The sequence below is a fragment of the Ranitomeya imitator genome, chromosome 6, assembly GCF_032444005.1.
Source record: "Ranitomeya imitator isolate aRanImi1 chromosome 6, aRanImi1.pri, whole genome shotgun sequence".
NCBI lineage: Eukaryota > Metazoa > Chordata > Amphibia > Anura > Dendrobatidae > Ranitomeya > Ranitomeya imitator.
The window spans coordinates 309233924-309256670 of NC_091287.1; the positions used below are offsets into that span (position 1 = coordinate 309233924).

General features: G+C 42.7%; 1 protein-coding gene across 1 annotated transcript in view; it reads right to left on the bottom strand.

Annotated features, from left to right (window-relative positions):
- BPHL (biphenyl hydrolase like) overlaps nt 1-22747 on the bottom strand; it is a 374961-nt gene that overhangs the window by 156849 nt on the left and 195365 nt on the right. The window contains exon 4 of the mRNA XM_069730737.1: nt 3459-3612. Within this exon, the coding sequence (XP_069586838.1) occupies nt 3459-3612 (154 nt within the window). The remainder of the gene's footprint in view (nt 1-3458; nt 3613-22747) is intronic.

A 22747-nucleotide genomic window follows, 5' to 3' on the forward strand; every position in this document is an offset into this window, starting at 1 on the left:
GCAGCCAAACTGATTGGTCGTCGTTTCATACTACAGATGGACAATGACCCAAAACATAAAGCCAAAGCAACCAAGGAGTTTATTAAAGCAAAGAGGTGGAATATTCTTGAATGGCCAAGTCAGTCACTTGATCTCAACCCAATTGAGCATGCATTTCACTTGTTAAAGACTAAACTTCAGACAGAAAGGCCCACAAACAAACATCAACTAAAAGTACTAAAAATGAACATTTTATTTAAAATTATTGAATCTGTCAAATTACTTTTGGTCCCTTTAAAAACAGGATGGCACATGTTAAGGAGCTGAAACTCCTAAACCCTTCATCCAATTTTAATGTGGATACCCTCAAATGAAAGCTGAAAGTCTGAACTTTAACTGCATCTGAATTGTTTTGTTTAAAATTCATTGTGGTAATGTCTATAACCAAACTTAGAAAAATGTTGTCTCTGTCCAAATATATATGGACCTAACTGTATATCCTATGCATTTTACATACAACAGTTCAGTGCATCCTATGTGATCTACATATACACATAAGTTGTGTATCCTATGCGATGTATATACAACAGTCTCAATGTAACCTATGCGAGAGAGAGTGAGAATATACCTAACAAGATATGGTGATGCATTTTTTTAAATGTCATAATTTACAGTAAAATATTTTAAGTGTAAGACTTGTGTTTATGTGCATGTATTTTTTTTTTATCACATAATTGCATTAGAAGAACCTGTCCAATGCATTTTCTCAGTTCTAGCTTATCCCCGTTCAAATTTTTGATTATATACAGACTCTTGTTTCTCACTTATGATTGAATTGTATTACAATATGCAACTTTTGAATAGATATTTTATTAATAATAATAAAATCATAGGCAACATACAATAGGCATTCACATATGAAGGCCTGGAGGACAGTGGCACCCTGCGATCAGATCACAATGGACAATTTGAGTAGTTGCTAACCACTTTGATACCGGATGTCGAAAGATGCCCGAGATTAGAGTTTTCGAATTCCAATCAGTAGAGGAGGGTGTCAGCCAGGGCCAGCTCCAGGTTTTCATGGGCCCTGGGCGAAAGAGTCCCGGTGGGCCCCTTTAACACATACCACAATTCATAATGCACAGATACGGCAGAGAAATATAGGTATAGTACAATGTCAAAGATTTCACTTACTTCTTAGATTACATGAGTGATATTTATTGTACATTCTTCCTCATTATTTCGCTGTAATTATTGTATTGTTAACGTTGTTACTTATGACTTTTGTGTTTGAAACTGTTAAACTGTAATGCGCTGCGGAATATGTTGGCACTACATAAATAAAGATTATTATTATTATTATTATTATTACATTCTACATTAGCTCAGAAACCGGACAGTATAGTTCTCTATACAGAATAATGAGCCCCATATATTGCTCCAAACAGATTAATGAGCCCCATATATTGCCCCATACAGTATAATGGCCCCATATAGTGCTCCATACAGTATAATTGGCACCACATAGTCCTCTATACAGAATAATGAGCCCCATATTATGCTCCAAACTGAATAATGAGCCTCATATATTGCTCCATACAGTATAATAGACAACACGTAGTAATCCATACAGAATAATGAGCCCCATATAATGCTCCATACAGTATAATGGGCACCACAGAGTGCTCCATACAGAATGAGCCGCATATATTGCTCCATACAGAATTCACCCCATATAATGCTCCATACAGTATAGTGAGCCACTTATAATTCTCCATACAGTATATGATGGGCCCCATCTGTTGCTCCATATATAATGGGCCTCATATAATCCTCCATACAGTATATGATCGACCCCATACAGTATACTAAGTCCCATATATTGCTCCATACAGAATGAGCCCCATATGATGCTCCATACAGAATGGGTCCCATATAATGCTCCCAAAATAATTGTCCCTATAAGATGCTCCATGTATAATGGGCCCCATATAATGCTCCATATATAATTGGCCATATAAAATTCTCCATATATAATTAGTCCCATAAGATGCTTCATATATTATTGGCCCCATATACTGCTCCATATGTAACTGGCCCCATATACTGTTCCATATGTAATTGGCCCCATATACTGTTCCATATTGAATTGGCCCCATAAGAAGCTTCATATAGAATTGGCCCCATATGGTGCTCCATATAGAATTGGCCCCATAAGATACTCCATATAGAATTGGCCCCATTAAGAAGCTCCATATAGAATTGGCCCCATAAGATGGTCCATATTAAATTGGCCCCATAAGATGCTCCCCATAGAATTGGCCCCAAAAGATGCTCCATATAGAATTGGCCCGATATAATGCTCCATATATGGTCCCCTTCTGATGGTCCCCATATATTGCTCCAAATATATAAAAAAAATGAAATGCTCACTTCTCGTTGCTTGTCGCTGCTCTGCTCTGGACTCCTCAGTATTGCGTCTTCCTGCTCTCTGTGCTGTGACTGCTCAAGTGCCGGGGCCTGGAGCAGGCGGTGGGGTGTCCACTCGCGGGGGCCGGCACCAAGCTCCCATAGCATGACAGTGTCCCCGACAGCGAGTGGGCCCCCTGCCTGCTCAGGGCCCCGGCACTTGCCCGGGTATGCCGGGTGCCTAATACAGCTGACACACCTAAGGTCTCCAAGACCTTCCTGCTCACGATAGTACTATAATGCTGTGTGCACACGATGCAGATTTAGTGCAGATTTAGTGCAGATCTGCAGCGTTTTTTTCCGCGCAGAAACGCTGCAGATCTGCACTGTGATTTACAGTACAATGTAAATCAATGTGAAAAAAAAAGCTGCAGAAAAATCCACGCAGAAACGCTGCGGATTTCAAAGAAGTGCATGTCACTTCTTTTTTGCAGTTCTGCAGCGTTTCTGCATCCCTCCATTAATAGAAATCTGCAATGGTAAAAACTGCAGAAAATCCGCACAAAATCCGCATTAATTCCGCACAAAAACCGCACTAAAACCGCGGCAAATCCGCAGCTGCGGATTCTGCCAGGAGATGCGGATTTTGTGCAGAAAATTCTGCACCTCTTTTCTTACGTGTGCACATAGCCTAACAGCTCAGAAAAAAGTGGCTGCCTAGGCATACTCTCCCACATTATCCAACATCGGGCATAGAGAGATGCCAATGCATGGTGGTTTCTACAGTGCCAGAGTAACCATCTGACACCTAACATAACTCATGCATGGGTCCTACTGTAGTTAATAGGATCCAGACACTTGACTCATTAGCTGTCAGACAGATGTAGAATGTGTACCAGCATGAAGAAGGAAGAGTAATAATAATTTTAGCCATGTTTTTTATGGGGAAATACTGCTAGCATTAATGTCACAATTTGCATTGCCTTAAAGAGCTCCCAGCTTTCCCCAAGTAATTATAGCAATGCAACACTTTTTAGTGAATGCATTTTATGGCAGCTGAATCTTCTTACCATTATAAAGAGCAACATCCTCTTCAGTAACATAAGAAGGGGTTCCCCAGATCACAAGCTTATTGATAAGCGATGGGTAAGACCCAGCTGCAATCAGTGCAGTTACACCGCCAGCACTCCATCCAAGCAAGGAAAATTTTTTGAAATTCAAAGCCTGCGAAAAGTTACAATTTAGGTCATTTTTCATATCTTTACAATTAATCTCATGCAGCATAAAGAAACAAAGATACACTTAAACTTACAATAATGCTCTACTGTTTTGTCGCACTACTCTCTGTGGTAAAAAGAGTTAGACCTCAAAGTTTTTCACATTTAAATTCAATCTTTTTTTTCTTTCACAGATAGTACTGGTACCCATTATAGTCTGTGAAACTATTCATATGTCCATGTTTTTTTGCAGACTGAGTGAACAACGTTAAAAACAAGTCACAGGGACATTACCACAAATAATAACGCCCCCCACCACATTACCACACATAATCCCGCCCCCCACATTACCACACATAATCCCGCCCCCCACCACATCACCACACATAATCCCGCCCCCCACCACATCACCACACATAATCCCGCCCCCCACCACATCACCACACATAATCCCACCCCCACCACATTACCACACATAATCCCACCCCTGTTGTGAATTCTGCTCTCGGGTTCCCTCCAGTGGTTGTAGCTGGGAATGCAGTTGTCTCCGAGTCACAGTCCTGGCGAGGTGTATCTGCTAATTGCTGTTCTGACTGGGATATTTAAGTGTGCAGGATTCATTAGCCCTGGCCAGTTGTCAATGTTTCTTTGGAAGTATTGGATCTCTGCCTGGCCTCACCTGCTTAGCTGCCAGTTCAGCAAAGATAAGTGTTTATTTCTTTTTCTGAAGCACACTTGCTGTGTGCTTATTTTCAGTGCTGATCTTTTGTTTCTATTTGCTCCAGCTTTGACTGTGTCAGTTGCTTTTCTCAGTCTGGTTGGATTCTCTGGAGTTGCAGTTATACTCTCCACATCTTTAATTAGGTGGTGGAGTTTTGTATTTTCTGCTGTGGATATTTTTGTAGTATTTTTATGCTGACCGCTTAGTATCCTGTCCTGTCCTTTTCTATTTAGCTAGAAGTGGCCTACTTTGCTAAGCCTGTTTTCTGCCTGCGTGTGTCTTTTCCTCTCCAACTCACAGTCATTATTTGTGGGGGGCTGCCTATTTTTTGGGGGTCTACTCTGAGGCAAGATAGTTTTCCTATTTCCATCTTTAGGGGTATTTAGTTCTCTGGCTGTGTCGAGGTGTCTAGGTTTTGTTAGGCACACCCCACGGCTACTTCTAGTTGCGGTGTTAAGATCAGGGTTTGCGGTCCGTATAGTTACCACCTACTCCAGAGAAAGTTTTCATGCTGCTCCAAGGCCACCTGATCATAACACCCCCCAACACATTACCACATAATCCCGCCCCCACCACATTACCACACATAATCCCACCCCCCACCACATTACCACAGATAATCCCACCCCCCACCACATTACCACACTTAATCCCGCCCCCCACCACATTACCACACATAATCCCGCCCCCCCCACATTACCACACATAATCCCGCCCCCCCCACATTACCACACGAGGCTCCGTCCCCACACATTACCACACAAGGCTCTGTCCCCACATTACCACATGAGGCTCTGTCCCCATACATTACCACACGAGGCTCCGTCCCCACACATTTCCACATGAGGCTCCATCCCCACACATTGCCACACGAGGCTCCGTCCTTACATTACCACACAAGGCTCCGTCCCCACACATTACCACATGATGCTCCGTCCCCACACATTACCACACGAGGCTCCATCCCCACACATTACCACACGAGGCTCCGTCCTCACACATTACCACACGAGGCTCCGTCCCCACACATTACCACACGAGGCTCCGTCCCCACACATTACCACGTTAATTTACCACCTGTGTAAGCACTATTGAATGTTGTCATTATTTACTTTAGTTTAATCACCAGCAGCGTTCATTAGATAGCAATAAGTGTGCCGAGTGTTAGCTGGCTGGAAACACCTAGTATATATATATATATATATATATATATATTCATTCCATACACTATATAAAAAGACACATATGCATGTTTTTCTCAATATTTGAAATTAAATCAGAATAAACATTTCCCGTTTTAGTCAATGAGGATTACCATAATTATTAATATTTGCAACTGCCAGAATAATGAGAGAGAGAGAGAGAGAGAATGTTTAAGGCATTTTTAATAGGGTCAATTATGGGGAAGGGGTTTTTGCTGTTCTGGCATGTCAGGGGCTCACCAAGTGCAAAACTTTAGGCTGTGTGCACACGTTGCGGTTTTTTCGCGGTTTTTCCCGATAAAAACGCTATAAAACCGCAAAAAAACCGCATACAATAAGCATCCCATCATTTAGAATGAATTCCGCATGTTTTGTGCACATGATGCGTTTTTTCCGTGAAAAAAACGCATCGTGGCAAAAAACGCAGCATGTTCATTAATTTTCCGTTTTTTTTGCGGATTTCCCACTCCAAAATGCATTGGGAAGTGTCCGGAAAAAAACGCGGCAAAAACGCGTCAAAACCGCGGCAAAATCGCGGCAAAAATGCATGCGGTTTTCTTGCGGATTTCTTGCAGAAAATGTCCGGAATTCTCAGGAATTTTCTGCAAGAAATCCTGAACGTGTGCACATAGCCTGACAGTAAAATTTGCACTATAATGCAACGCTACTTCCCTTCAGAGCTTTGCACTGTGCCTGAAAAGTATTTCCCAATGACATGTAGGGTATTTGTGCACTCAGGAGAAATTTTTACAACAAACTAATGTCCATTTCATCCTACTAGCCCTTAGAAAAATTAAAAGCTTGGGGCTAAAACAACATTTTAGTGGTAAAAAAAAGGGGATTAGACCTGTCTCAGTAATATTGTTTCCAGGAGTCCATCCTGACAGCACCATGGAGGTTGTCCTTCCATCCTTATAAGGACAGGAAACACACAAGAGGATAAAATACTCCTCCCCACCCATACCGACCAGTGATTTTCCAAGTACCACACCAAGATGGATGCCATTCTTATTTATTGAAATTCTGTACAAATTAATCATCACCAATACAAAATTTAAGGGAGGGAATTACCAGTGCTGTCAGGATGGACTCCTGAAAACAATGTTACCAGTAGGTCTAATCCCCATTTTCCAGGACATCCCTCCTGACAGCACTATGGAGAATACCAAAGTACTCTATCTCTAGGGTGGAACTACTGCCTGCAGAACCTTCCGTCCGAAGACCATCTGGCTACCTGCCAACGTATCTAGCTTGTAATGCCTACAAAATGTGTTTTAGTGAGACCATATAGCTGCTCTACATATCTGATCTACCGAAGCCCCTGCCCTTTCGGCCCATGATGTTGCTACCGCTCTGGTGGAATTGGCCCTGAGGCCCTCGGGAACAGGCAATTTCTCGGCTAAGGAGATGGTGGTTGTTATTCATCTAGCTAAAGAAGATTTTGATGCTTTTTTCCCTTTATTTTTTCCTGCATACAGTACAAACAGATTAGTGTCCTGTCTCCACTCACAAGTGGCTTCCAGATAGTGAATGACTGCCTGCCTAACATCCAAAGAGTGGAAGAATTTATCTTTAAGGTTTCTTTTGGGCCTGACAGAAGGAGGGAAGTATTATCTCCTGATTTAAGTTCTGAGAAGAAACCACTTTTGGCAAAAAAATGGGGTTAAGTCTTAAAACTATGCGGTCATCAAAGATCTGAATATGAGGGTTCTGCACCGAAAGAGCCTGAATCTCTCCCAGTCTTTTAGCTAAAATGATGGCTACTAAAAAGACTGTCCTGAGCATGAGCTTCGCCATGTTAATATTTTCTATTTCTATTTGTCATGACTGTAGCGTATTAGCGCTTTATACATCTGGTAGCGTTTTCTTTTTCTTTTTTAATGGTGTGCACTAAGATGCGCTTTACATCTTGTGCGATTGCGCACTATGGGACGCAGTGGTGGATCGCATAGTGCGAAGTTCATAATCCCAGAAGTACTAATACCAGTTCACTGCTCCACGTTCGTCCAATATGTTCCAAATTAAATGGAGTATGGTCATGACTATAGCGCATTAGCGCTTTACATATCTGAGAAAACTAAGCGCTGGGATATTTGTAGGCGCATTAGTGACTAGTATGGGAATGAGTCACATGATATGGTAAGGTTGACCTATGATCCCGGAAGTACTATTGATGATGGAACGAGCGGGGAAATTAGAACTAACTAGAAGGTATTTGCTCTATATAAGCTGATCACAAAGCCTGCAATATAGGGCTGATTTAGACATGTGGTACCGGATGGACATTGTTCCCCACCGCACAGTAATGACTTAGAGTGTGATGTCTATCCTCCTGAATCGTCACTCAGATAAGTTCTCTTAATGCTCATAAGTATGTCTCCTGATGAACTGATTTCAGGGAAACGCGTCGAGATTTTCATACTTTAAAGAGAAAGTTAAACATTTAGATTTTTTCTATTTATTGACACTGTTTGGTGTGTTTTAGGCTTTATTGTGTATTATCTCTATTTTTGATTGAAGTGTTATTTTTTGCCCCTATCTATATATGCTGTATGGTATTTTTTTGTTATCCCCTTACAAGTAGCCTAGGGTGTTACCAGGGGTAGACTACGTGGAGTGGGGGCGCCATCTGCGCAGGATTCTAGGGTGCCAACCCCCACGGGCAGGTAGGGTCATACTAGGGATCTGGTGCAGGTTTCCCTAGTTTGTTGCTTATTCCTATTGCAACAATCAAACGTGTGTTATGATTATGCACTTTTGTATCTGGGCAAGTGCAATAAGTTCATCAATTATTAGTTTATGAGTGTATGTTCTGCTGTTTGACTTTTTTCTATTTTTCTTGCACGTAAGGGCCTATTAGGGCGATTTAGGGATAGCCTACGTTGAGCGGGGGCGCCAATGCGCAGGATATATAGGGTGCCAACCTCCGCAGCAAGGTAGGGGACAGATAGTTGGGACCCTAGGGATCGAGAGCACCCTGTATCTTGGTCTTATATCTTTGTGTCAAACGGCTGATACTGGTTTTAGGTTGTATGTGGTATGTGTTTTTATTATAAAAAATATTATTAAATGTTAAGTTTTATTGGGTATATTATTCTATTCATATATGGTGTTTTTTTGCTGTGAATTTCTGTTTTTTTTGGGCACCTTCATTATATGTTCTGTGATATAGCTTGTAATGCCTACAAAATGTGTTTTAGCGAGACCATATAGCTGCTCTACATATCTGATCTACTGAAGCCCCTGCCCTTTCGGCCCATGATGTTGCTACCGCTCTGATGGAATTGGCCCTGAGGCCCTCGGGAACAGGCAATTTCTCGGCTAAGGAGATGGTGGTTGTTATTCATCTAGCTAAAGAAGATTTTGATGCTTTTTTCCCTTTATTTTTTCCTGCATACAGTACAAACAGATTAGTGTCCTGTCTCCACTCACAAGTGGCTTCCAGATAGTGAATGACTGCCTGCCTAACATCCAAAGAGTGGAAGAATTCATCTTTAAGGTTTCTTTTGGGCCTGACAGAAGGAGGGAAGTATTATCTCCTGATTTAAGTTCTGAGAAGAAACCACTTTTGGCAAAAAAATGGGGTTAAGTCTTAAAACTATGCGGTCATCAAAGATCTGAATATGAGGGTTCTGCACCGAAAGAGCCTGAATCTCTCCCAGTCTTTTAGCTGAAATGATGGCTACTAAAAAGACTGTCCTGAGCATGAGCTTCGCCATGTTAATATTTTCTATTGGCTCATAAGGGGGCCTACATAGGGCATTGAGGGCTAGATTCAAATCCCATGGATGAACCGATTTCCTTATCGTGGGCCTTAATCTCTGGATGGCTCTAGAAAAACATGCTACCCATGGGTGCCCATAGCAGGGCACACTTGGGGCCTGTCCTTGTCAGGACAGGAGTTCTTCTAAGGGTTCACAGGGAAGACAGTGGCAGTGTACCTTTCCCTACCCTTGGCCCTTAGCACCTGGAACCACCACCCTCGTGAAGTTTGAGGGATCTTTTCTATGTGTCCATCCAAATTGGTAAGACTGATCCAATTTTTTATCTCGAGCACTGGTTCACTTGAGCACGTTTGTATTGTTCTTGTATGTGTTATTGTTAGGATTCGAGTTTTTATTCATATTGATTAAAGGTTATGTTTTAATTTAGTGGATATCCTCCAGAGCTATTCCAATATTTTTCCTGAGAGTACAGACAGGACTGGTTTTTGTACAGGCCTTTGCTATTCTTCTGCTGCTTTTTGGCCACACGGATTCACATCAAATCTGCAGTGTAGTGCACAGTCAATGTTAGTCTATGTGAAATTGACATTTGTTGTGCACATGCTGCAGAAAAAAAAGCGCAGAATCGTAGCTTTTCTTTTCTGCAGCATGTCAATTCTTTTCGCGGATCTGCAGCGTTTCTGCACCCATTGACTTCTATTGTGTCATGCACATCCGCAGTAAACCCGCAGATGTAAAAAAAGATCTGTGGTTTTGCTGCAGATGAAATGCTGCAGATCGGGAGGAGGGAATGTGTGGGTGGAGTGTGGGTGGAGCTATGTGCGTGTATGTGTGTGTGTGCCGGTGTCTGCGTGAATCTGTGTGTGTGCGGGTCTGTGTGTTTGTGTGTGTGTGTCCCTGTGTGTGTGTGTGTGTCTGTGTAAGCATCCTCTGTGTAAGCATCCATTGTCTGATAGGACTACTGCTCCCATCCGGCAATGAATGCTCACAGTGACAGCATTGCCGATGCTGGGAAAGTAGTCCCATCAGACAATGGCTGTGTTCAGTAGTAAAAAAAAACAAACATACAACACATAACATACAGGACATACACATAACATACAACACAAAACAGAGTACATACTCACCAATCACCTAGTCCCCGAAGCCCTCGATTCTCCTGTAATAAAAATAAAATAATAAACCAACTTATACTTACCTTTCCGCCGTAGTCCAGTTAATAATGAGTGTCCCACGATGGGCTGTGTCGAGCGATGTCGGCGCTCTATAGGGGCCCCCGCAATGAACTGACAGCGGGGTAATCTTCCACGATGTATATAACTCCGCCGCTGCTGGGGGAGAGGTCACTTAAGTTCATTCTCTCGCCGGCAACGCTGTGTGAGAAAATTCCTATGCAGCATTGCTGTAAAGCGAGAGAACGAACTAAGATAACCTCTTCAGTGATGCACTGCAGGGGCAATTGTCTCCTGTCAGTGTGTCACTGGAGGCCCTATAGAGCAGTGACATCACCCGATGTCACTGTTCTATAGGGGAGATCGTCGTGGGACACTCATTAACTGGACTATGTCGACAGGGAGTATACGGTTGGTTTATTATTTTTTATTTTTTGCAGGTGATCGATGGCTTCGGGGAATTAGGCATGGTTGTAAGTATGGTGAAATTAAGAATATTAAAATACTTTTTCTGGCTGTGTCTTTTTTAACTCTTCCACTACTATAGGATTAGTAATGGATAGGTGTCTTATTGACACCTCTCCATTACTAACCAGGATTGATGTCACCTTACAATACAAAGGTGACATTAACCCCTTATTACCCCATATGCCACAGCTACAGGGCAGTGGGAGGAGAGAGGCTAAGTGCCAGAATTGGCGCATCTTACAGATGAGCCATTTCTGGGGCAGCTGGGAGCTGGTATTTGTAGCCGAGGGGGGCAATATCCACGGCCCCTCTCTAGGCTATGAATATCAACCAGCAGCTGTCTGCATAGATTTCTGCCTATAAATTATAGGGGGACCCCACATCATTTTTTTTTTGGGGGGGGGGTGTTATGACCTGGTGGTCAGGACAATAATGGACCTGGTGGTTAAGAGCTAACGGAATGACCTGATAGTTACTGATAATAAGGACGAGCTCTGGGACGTGGGAACTCTGCTGACCGCAATCCCTAATCCTATCACACACACTAGAAATAGCCGTGGATTGCTCCTAACGCTCCCTATGCAACTCGGCACAGCCTAAGGAACTAGCTAGCCCTGAAGATAGAAAAATAAGCCTACCTTGCCTCAGAGAAATTCCCCAAAGGAAAAGGCAGCCCCACACATATAATGACTGTGAGTAAGATGAAAATACAAACACAGAGATGAAATAGATTTAGCAAAGTGAGGCCCGACTTACTGAACAGACTGAGGATAGGAAAGGTTGCTTTGCGGTCAGCACAAAAACCTACAAAAAGACCACGCAGAGGGCGCAAAAAGACCCTCCGCACCGACTCACGGTGCGGAGGCGCTCCCTCTGCGTCCCAGAGCTTCCAGCAAGCAAGACAACAATAAAAATAGAAAGCTGGACAGAAAAATAGCAAACCAAAGAAATACAAGCTGGAACTTAGCTTCTGCTGGGAAGACAGGTCACAAGAACGATCCAGGAGTGAACTAGACCAATACTGGAACATTGACAGGTGGCATGGAGCAAAGGTCCAAGTGGAGCTAAATAGAGCAGCCAGCTAATGAATTAACCTCGTCACCTGTGAAAGGAAACTCAGAAACACCCACCAGAGGAAGTCCATGGACAGAACCAGCCGAAGTACCATTCATGACCACAGGAGGGAGCCCGACAACAGAATTCACAACAGGGGGGGTCCCACTATTTTAATAGCCAGTAAAGGCTAAATATACAAATGTGGGCTGATATTCATAGCCTGGGAAGTTCCATTGGTATCAATCACTTCCAAGGCTATAAACATCGGCCCCCAGTCGCTGGCTTCCCCAATCTGTACTTGAAAATTGCGCGGGAGCCCATGCTATTTTTTTTCCATTTTTTAAAAATTAAACAGATATTGCGTTTAAGGCTGGGGTCACACTTGCAAGTCTCGCACCTCAATACCTGGCACTGCCGCCGGCACTTGGGACTGGAGTTTGCGGCTGCATGTATTTCTATGCAGCTGAACGTTCCGGTCCCAGTGTCGGTGGCAGTGCCGAGTATTGAGGTGCGAGACTCGTGGGAGTTTCTCGCAAGTGTGACCCCGGTCAACGTAGATTTTGTGTGTGTGTGTCTTTATTTAACTCTTTATGTAACATTTTATTATGTTTACTAGATGGTGGCCCGATTCTAACGCATCGGGTATTCTAGACTATGCATGTCCACATAGTATATTGCCCAGCCACGTAGTATATTGCCCAGCCACGCAGTATATTGCCCAGCCACGTAGTATATTGCCCAGCCACATAGTATATTGCCCAGCCACGTAGTATATTGCTCAGCCCACATAGTATATTGCCCAGCCACGTAGTATATTGCCCAGCCACGTAGTATATTGCCCAGCCACGTAGTATATTGCCCAGCCACGTAGTATATTGCCCAGTCACGTAGTATATTGCTCAGCCCACGTAGTATATTGCCCAGCGATGTAGTGTATTGCCCAGTGACATAGTATATTGCCCAGCCACGTGGTATATTGCCCAGTCACATAGTATATTGCCCAGCCACGTAGTATATTGCCCAGCCACGTAGTATATTGCTCAGCCCACATAGTATATTGCCCAGCTGCGTAGTATATTGCCCAGCTGCGTAGTATATTGCCCAGTCACATAGTATATTGCCCAGCTACGTAATATATTGCCCAGCCACGTAGTATATTGCCCAGTGACGTAGTATATTGCCCAGTCACATAGTATATTGCCCAGCCACTTAGTATATTGCCCACTGACGTAGTATATTGCCCACTGACGTAGTATATTGCCCAGCCACGTGGTATATTGCCCAGCCACGTGGTATATTGCCAAGCCACGTGGTATATTGCCCAGTTACGTAGTATATTGCCCAGTCATGTAGTATATTGCCCAGTGACGTAGTATACAGCATAGAGCCAAGTAGTATATTGCACAGCGACATAGTATATTGCCCAGCCACGTAGTATATTGCCCAACCACATACTATATTGCACAGCCCACGTAGTATATTGCCCAGCCGCGTAGTATATTGCCCAGTGACGTAGTATATTGCCCAGCCACGTGGTATATTGCCCAGTTATGTGGTGTATTGTCCTATAAATACAAGAAGAAAAAGCACATGCTCAAGAAAGGTTGGAACTCCACAAGAAAATTTGTTGCAAAAATGACAAAAGTTTATTTCCACATAGAGATACTACACACAGTTTAAAAACATTTAAAATATACTCCAAAGAGTAGATGGCTCCAGTATTCCAAGAGTCAGGTATTGCATACCAAATATGCTACATTACACAAAAATAACTGGCATAGGTTAAATTTTTTTTGCACCAAACATGAATTTGTTTATATCACAAATGCTGCATACGAATATAATATAAGGAAAAATTCCAATAAATAGAACCTAAAATTTCTGAGGGAACAAAGACCATGGCAGGCTCATAGAGCTTGTTACAGTTTCCTTTGGTTGGTATAGCAACTTAGTTTTTTTGTGTCTCACAGAAGTGTAAACCTATAGAACCTACATCGAGGCACAACACTTGTAATAATGTGACAAAATAATGTAAAAAGTCACTTTTTTACCTGCAACTAGCCAATGCTGGTACACGCAGGTCTAATAGCAGTATTGAGTCTGGATTTTAGTCTCCAGAGATGCTCATACCAGCACAAACGGTGCCGTAAATCAGGAGTGCCCATATAGAGACATTGTGTGCCAAATGAAAAGGTAGGAGAGAGCTGTATACTTCACTCTGACCAGTCCTCTACAGTCGCCCCCCGGTAACTTTAAGCAGCGGTGCAGCCAGTTTTGTAATGGAGATTGGAGACCCACGCGTTCCGACACACATACGGGTGTCTTTCTCAAGGTGAGTGTGTCCCTTGTGTGGAGTTGTGATTATTTAAGCCGTCTTAATTTCATTTACCTGTCTCGCAGGTGTGAGAAAGCAGGAAGCGGCGGTGGCGTTCGCCTGTTCATTACTGACCCGGAAGGCGAAGTCTGGGGTCGCCTCCTTGTTTTGCACTTGCGCATTAGCCCCTTTCCTCTGCCTTTCAATATGCGCAGGCGCATCAACGAGCGGGAGGATGCGTCCATCCTTACCCACATGCAAGTCCAGGAACACCTCCTTATTATGCGCCTGCGCTTTAATCCATCTCTTTTATCATTCAGTATGCGCAGGCGCTTCTAGGAACGGGAGGATGTCTACATCCTTACCCGTATATCTGCATTGTATAGTTGTATTTGTATGCTGGGTACTCGGCCCTAGCTATGCGTTTGCGCAGAGAGCTGAGGAAGTAACTCTGCACAAACGGACTGCAGAGCCAATCTCTGCTCCTTGTTGTTATAGCAGGCCGGAGTATATTCAAAAAAATCCGCTTTGCACCATTACGGACCCCATGCTTCAACGCCCATGTCGCTAATAATACAGTGATCCTAGGGCTTCAGCCCTGCTCATCCCCACTTCCCGTATGGCATTAGCCCCCTACGGAAAGCGCATAAACCTGATGGTGCCACCAGTAATCCAAAACATACAATAAACAATCATTATTATGTGGCCATATGAACAGATAACACATTTACATATGCTGCTCATCAATCTGAGATACTCTGTACTCACAACATTTTGTAATGATATAAAATGTCATACAGGTAGAGGCTAATCAGCATAAAATACAATAGTGAATGGTTAATATACATATTCTTTGGTATTTTGTCCCATTTCGGGGGAAATTTCCCATAAGGAGGTTATTAAATCACAAGGATATTTTTTGAAGTCACACAGACCACGCTGTGGGAAAAAAAAAAAAAAAAAAGGGGGTTGAAGGGTTTTCTCTTATTCTTGCTCCGAAAATTCCCGTCAAAGGTGGCTGGGTCTCCAGGATCTTACATATTTCATCCAAACTTTTTGTAGTAAGTTACTACTGGAGAAAGCCTAGAAAAAAGGTAGGGAAAGGAGAAGAGATAGAAGAGAACAAGACGAAAATAAGTGAATAGAGACTAAATTTTTTAGAAAAATATATCAAAGAAATTGTACATGGGCATGATGTATATACAGGGAAGGAGAGCTTGCTACCCATGGTCAAACAAAGAGGAGCCGTTCAGATCATTTCTTTTTATAGAAACCAGAGTATAACAACTCCTCGTTGAGACCATTCGGTGCCAGACTGTCCAGATCATGTATCCATCTGGCTTCCCGGCGCAAAAGTTCTTCTGTTGCATTACCTCCCCTTATGTTGATATTTACCCCTTCTAAACCCATGACCTTGAGGGAATCCCCCGAACCCGCATGGGCTTCTAAGAAGTGTGCTGCCACTGATGTTATTGCTTTGCCCTTTGCTATATCTGATCTAGCGGTCGCTATATTAGACAGATGTTGTTGTGTTCTGCGTCTTATCTCTTGTGTGGTTTGACCGACGTAGACTCTGCAGTCCGTTTGTACAGAGTTACTTCCTCAGCTCTCTGCGCAAACGCATAGCTAGGGCCGAGTACCCAGCATACAAATACAACTATACAATGCAGATATACGGGTAAGGATGTAGACATCCTCCCGTTCCTAGAAGCGCCTGCGCATACTGAATGATAAAAGAGATGGATTAAAGCGCAGGCGCATAATAAGGAGGTGTTCCTGGACTTGCATGTGGGTAAGGATGGACGCATCCTCCCGCTCGTTGATGCGCCTGCGCATATTGAAAGGCAGAGGAAAGGGGCTAATGCGCAAGTGCAAAACAAGGAGGTGACCCCGGACTTCGCCTTCCGGGTCAGTAATGAACAGGCGAACGCTACCGCCGCTTCCTGCTTTCTCACACCTGCGAGACAGGTAAATGAAATTAAGACGGCTTAAATAATCACAACTCCACACAAGGGACACACTCACCTTGAGAAAGACACCCGTGTGTGTCGGAACGCGTGGGTCTCCAATCTCCATTACAAAACTGGCTGCACCGCTGCTTAAAGTTACCGGGGGGCGACTGTAGAGGACTGGTCAGGGTGAAGTATACAGCTCTCTCCTACCTTTTCATTTGGCACACAATGTCTCTGTATGGGCACTCCTGATTTACGGCACCGTTTGTGCTGGTATGAGCATCTCTGGAGACTAACATCCAGACTCAATACTGCTATTAGACCTGCGTGTACCAGCATTGGCTAGTTGCAGGTAAAAAAGTGACTTTTTACATGATTTTGTCACATTATTACAAGTGTTGTGCCTCGATGTAGGTTCTATAGGTTTACACTTCTGTGAGACACAAAAAAACTAAGTTGCTATACCAACCAAAGGAAACTGTAACAAGCTCTATGAGCCTGCCATGGTCTTTGTTCCCTCAGAAATTTTAGGTTCTGTTTATTGGAATTTTTCCTTATATTATATTCGTATGCAGCATTTGTGATATAAACAAATTCATGTTTGGTGCAAAAAAACTTTAACCTATGCCAGTAATTATTTTTGTGTGATGTAGCATATTTGGTATGCAATACCTGACTCTTGGAATACTGGAGCCATCTACTCTTTGGAGTATGTTTTAAATGTTTTTAAACTGTGTGTAGTATCTCTATGTGGAAATAAACTTTTGTCATTTTTGCAACAAATTTTCTTGTGGAGTTCCAACCTTTCTTGAGCATGTGCTTTTTCTTCTTGTATTTATGTTGTACTTTCTACATGCTCAGTAGTGAACCTACATTATTTATTTATGTAAAATCATATACCACGTGATGGTGCCCACTTAAAAAGTTGTGTTTTGGTGGTATATTGCCCAGTTACGTAGTATATTGCCCACTCACGTAGTATATTGTCCAGTGACGTAGTATACAGCACAGAGCCACGTAGTATATTGCCCAGTTACGTAGTATATTGCCCAGCCACGTAGTATATTGCACAGCAACGTAATATATTGCCCAGTCACGTAGTATACAGCACAGAGTCACGTAGTATATCGCACAGCGACGTACTATACAGCACAGAGCCACGTAGCATATTGCCCAGCTACGTAGTATATTGCCCATCCACGTATGTCACAGGTTAAAAAATAAAAAAATAAACATATACTCACCTTCCGAGGGCCATTTGTCGTTCGATCACATGACCGTGACATCATGGCAGGTCCTTCTCACGTAGGGCCTGTGATGACGTCGCGGTTACATGACCGTGACGTCACGGCAGGTCCTTCTCGCGCAGGGCCTGTGATGATGTCGCGGTCACATGACCGTGACGTCACGGCAGGTCCTTCTCGCGCAGGGCCTGTGATGACGTCGCGGTCACATGACCGTGACGTCATGGCAGGTCCTTCTCCCATACCACCGCAACCTGCCACTTGCATGGAGCGTAGCGAGGAGCGGGAAAGGCAGCGGAAGGTGAGTATATAATGATTTTTTATTTTTTTTATTATTTTTAACATTAGATGTTTTTACTATTGATGCTGCATAAGCAGCATCAATAGTAAAAACTTGGTCACACAGGGTTAATAGCAGCAGTAACGGAGTGTGTTACCCGCGGCATAACGCGGTCCGTTACCGCCGGCATTAACCCTGTGTGAGCGGTGACCGGGAGGGGAGTATGCAGGCACCGGCAGTGACTGCGAGGAGTAAGGAGTGGCCATTTTCTTCCGGACTGTGCCCGTCGCTGATTGGTCATGGCTGTTTTGCCGCGACCAATCAGCGACTTGGATTTCCTTGACAGACAGAGGCCTCGACCAATGAATATCCGTGACAGACAGACAGAAGGACAGAAAGACGGAAGTGACCCTTAGACAATTATATAGTAGATTACTAAACATCGGGCTTGGTATTATCTATCTATCTATAGATATATCTATCTATCGATATAGCCACCTATCTATAGATATATCTATCGATAGATAGATATATCTGTAGATAAATGGATAGATATATCTATAGATAGATGTATAGATAGATATATCTATAGATAAATAGATATATCTATAGATAGATGATAGATAGATATATCTAGATGTATCTATTTATGTCTAGATCTATCTATAGATGTATCTATTTATCTCTATAGATAGATCTAAAGATAGATATATCTATAGATAAATAGATATATCTATAGATAGATGATAGATAGATATATCTAGATGTATCTATTTATGTCTAGATCTATCTATAGATGTATCTATTTATCTCTATAGATAGATCTAAAGATAGATATATCTATAGATAAATAGATATATCTATAGATAGATGATAGATAGATATATCTAGATGTATCTATTTATGTCTAGATCTATCTATAGATGTATCTATTTATCTCTATAGATAGATCTAAAGATAGATATATCTATAGATAAATAGATATATCTATAGATAGATGATAGATAGATATATCTAGATGTATCTATTTATGTCTAGATCTATCTATAGATGTATCTATTTATCTCTATAGATAGATCTAAAGATAGATTTACCTATAGATATATCTATCTATGTGTTGTAAGATTACGCTACCTGAGTGTGTTGGGGGACACTCGCTTGGCGCAAGATTCAAGCACTCAGGCACGGTACCTCACATGAGTCTGGTTTATTAAACTGCATAAACCATATGATGTACAGTCCATTGCAATACATTCCATGATACAACAAGCACCTACAGTTTATGAAGGTACCTGACGGGAGCTCCTGCTCCACCTGCTGACTCCTTGTCAGTCCTCTGGGAAAGCTGCCTTACGGGGTTCACCAACTTGCCTGGCCGGCACACATCAGTCAGTCCAGAGCCACCGAAGGACTGTAGCTTCCCCAAACAGTAGCTGTCACTGGCTCTGCAGATCCCGCTCCTCACCTCGTGCTATTCAGGGATCCGGTCCTACTCCCAGGACCTCCCAACACCCAGGTTACACAGGATCACACAGGTGGCCAGTCCCGGTACTATTCAGGACGTCCATCCCCAGCTGGGACCGTCCAATACCCAGGCCACCAGTAGCAAAGTCCCACCATGTGCTATTCAGGAAATCCCAGGATTATCCAACACAGGCTTCCAGGGCCTTGCACTTGCACCATTCAGATCCAAACACAGGAACCATGTGACCCACACCCTGGTCACATTACATACCTGTAACCACTCCCCTGGGTGGGAGTGTGGGTGAGTGTGGCTAGTCTGACCCGCCCATCTCTCATGACTAGCCCTGCCAATCTCCCATTAGAACTTATACATTTACTTGTGGGACTACAGGTCCCAGCACACCAACCAAACTTCAGACTGGCAGCGCAGAGTCCCCTCCTCTGCGACACATATCGGCCATTCACCACAATGCCGGATTTTGTCACATCATCACAACTGTGCCTTCAAGTGCATCTTGAAGTGCACACGCAGCGCCCCCTGGCTGTAACATTGGTCACTGCACCACAGTGTGTAAACATTATTCTTCAATGGAGTATGTAAATGAAGAGTTTGGACAAGAAATGACATCACAATTCTTTTTTTGTTCAATATTAGATCTTTATTTAGCTTTCAAAAACGCGAACAAATCTGCATAAAAAAAGCCTCAAAAACACATAAAAAATACATCAAAAACACGTCAAATCCTCATATGCGTTTTCTGGTAAGAGAGGAAGAATCTGCATCGAAAATTCCACAGGCAAATCTGCAACTTGTGCACATACTCTCATTATTGCCCGTATGTGGTCGTTTACTGGAAAACCCCAGTTTATCTGTGACCTCAGGCCCCCAAACATTTCGTCTTGTACTGACTGAGGTTTTTGGGATTCCTCTATCTGCATCGTGTTCCTAACCGCCCACAGTAGTTCATCTGTGTCCTCTGAAGAGAAGAGGTACCTCTTGCCCACTTTTGGAGGTTCTGAGGTAATCTCCCCTTCTTCCTCAAGGTCTGAGCTTATGGACTGGACCTCATCATCTGAGGACTGTTCCATTTCCCATCTTGGTCTGGTCTCTTGGGATGGGGACCTTGAGGTGCTTGGACTGGTAAGAGGCCCAAGATGGAAGCTTGGACCTCTTCTCTAACCATGGTGCGTATTTCTGTCAAAAAGGAAGACTGCTCGTCCTTGATGACTTTAACCCCTTAAGCCCTGAGGGTGGTTTGCACATTAATGACCGGGCTAAATTTTACAATTCTGACCACTGTCCCTTTATGAGGTTAACTCTGGAACGCTTCAACGGATCCAGGTGATTCTGACACTGTTTTCTCGAGACATATTGTACTTCATGATAGTGGTAAAATTTCTTTGATATTACCTGTGTTTATTTGTGAAAAAAATGTAAATTTGGCAAAAATTTTGAAAATTTCGCAATTTTCCAACTTTGAATTTTTATGCCTTAAATCACAGAGATATGTCACACAAAGTACTTAATAAGTAACATTTCCCACATGTCTACTTTACAACAGCACAATTTTGGAAACATTTTTTTTTGTTAGGGAGTTATAAGGGTTAAAATTTCACTAGCAATTTCTCATTTTTATAACACCATTTTTTTTTTTAGGGACCACGGCACATTTGAAGTCATTTTGAGGGGTCTATATGATAGAAAATACCCAAGTGTGACACCATTCTAAAAACTGCACCCCTCAAGGTGCTCAAAACCACATTCAAGAAGTTTATTAACCCTTCAGGTGTTTCACAGGAATTTTTAGAATGTTTAAAAAAATGAACATTTAATTTTTTTTCACAAAAAATTTACTTCAGCTCCAATTTGTTTTATTTTACCAAGGGTAACAGGAGAAAGTGGACCCCAAAAGTTGTCGTACAATTTATCCTGAGTACCAGGATACCCCATATGTGGGGGTAAACCACTGTTTGGGCACATGGCAGAGCTCGGAAGGGAAGGAGCCCCATTTGACTTTTCAATGCAAAATTGACTGGAATTGAGATAGGACGCCATGTTGCGTTGGGGAGATCCTGATGTGCCTAAACATTGAAACCCCCCCACAAGTGACACCATTTTGAAAAGTAGACCCCCTAAGGAACTTATCTAGATGTGTGGTGAGCACTTTGACCCACCAAGTGCTTCACAGAAGTTTATAATGTAGAGCCGTAAAAATAAAAAATAATATTTTTTCACAAAAATGAATTTTCGCCCCCAATTATTTATTTTCCCAAGGGTACCAGAAGAAATTGTACCCCAAAAGTTGTTGTCCAATTTGTCCTGAGTACGCTGATACCCCATGTGTGGGGAGGAACCACTGTTTGGCCGCATGTCAGAGCTCGGAAGGGAAGGAGCCCCATTTGGAATGCAGACTTAGATGGATTGGTCTGCAGGTGTCACGTTGCATTTGCAGAGCCCCTGATGTACCTAAACAGTAGAAACCCCACACAAGTGACCCCATATTGGAACCTAGACCCCCCAAGGAATTTATCTAGATGTGTTGTGAGAACTTTGAACCCCCAAGTATTTCACTACAGTTTATAACGCAGAGCCGTGAAAATAAAAAATCATTTTTGTCCCACAAAAATGTTTTTTTAGCCCCACCAAATTTTTATTTTTCCAAGGGTAACAAGAGAAATTGGACCCCAGAAGTTGTTGTTCACAGAAGTTTATAACGTAGAGCCGTAAAATAAAAAAAAAATCATATTTTTTCCACAAAAATGATGTTTTCACCCCCAATTTTAATTTTCCTAAGTGTAACAGGACCCCAAAAATTATTGTGTAATTTGTCCTGAGTATGCGTATACCCCATATGTGGGGGTAAACCACTGTTTGCGCGCATGGCAGAGCTGGGAAGGAGCGCCGTTTACTTTTTCAATGCAAAATTGGCTGGAATTGAGATCGGACGCCATGTCGCATTTAGAGAGCCCCTGATATGCCTAAACAGTGGAAAACCCCCACAAGTGACACCATTTTGGAAACTAGACCACCCCAAGAAACGTATATAGATGTGTGGTGAGAACTTTAAACCCCAAGGTGTTTCACTAAAGTTTATAACGCCCGAGTGTGAAAATTAAAAAAATCATATTTTTTCCACAAACATGATCTTTTAGTCCACAATTTTTTATTTTCCCAAGGGTAACATTAAAATTTGGACCCCAAAAGTTGTTGTCCAATTTGTCCTGAGTATAATGATACCCCATATATGGGAGAAAACTACTGTTTGGGCACACGTCGGGGCTCGGAATGGAAGCAGTGAATGGTCTACGGGCGTCATGTTGCGTTTGGAGAGCCCCTGATGTGCCTAAACAGTGGAAACTCCTCACAAGTGACACCGTTTTGGAAAGTAGATCCCCTAAGGAACTTATATTTTTTGCAGGGTGCAGCTGGGCCCAAATTGTTCTGTACACTGTGGCCTCTGTTCACACGGGATGCATTTTTAGCACTGGGCAGCCCGCCATATGGCGTCATTAATAGGCTGTAGCCAGATGCTTTGTATTCCTT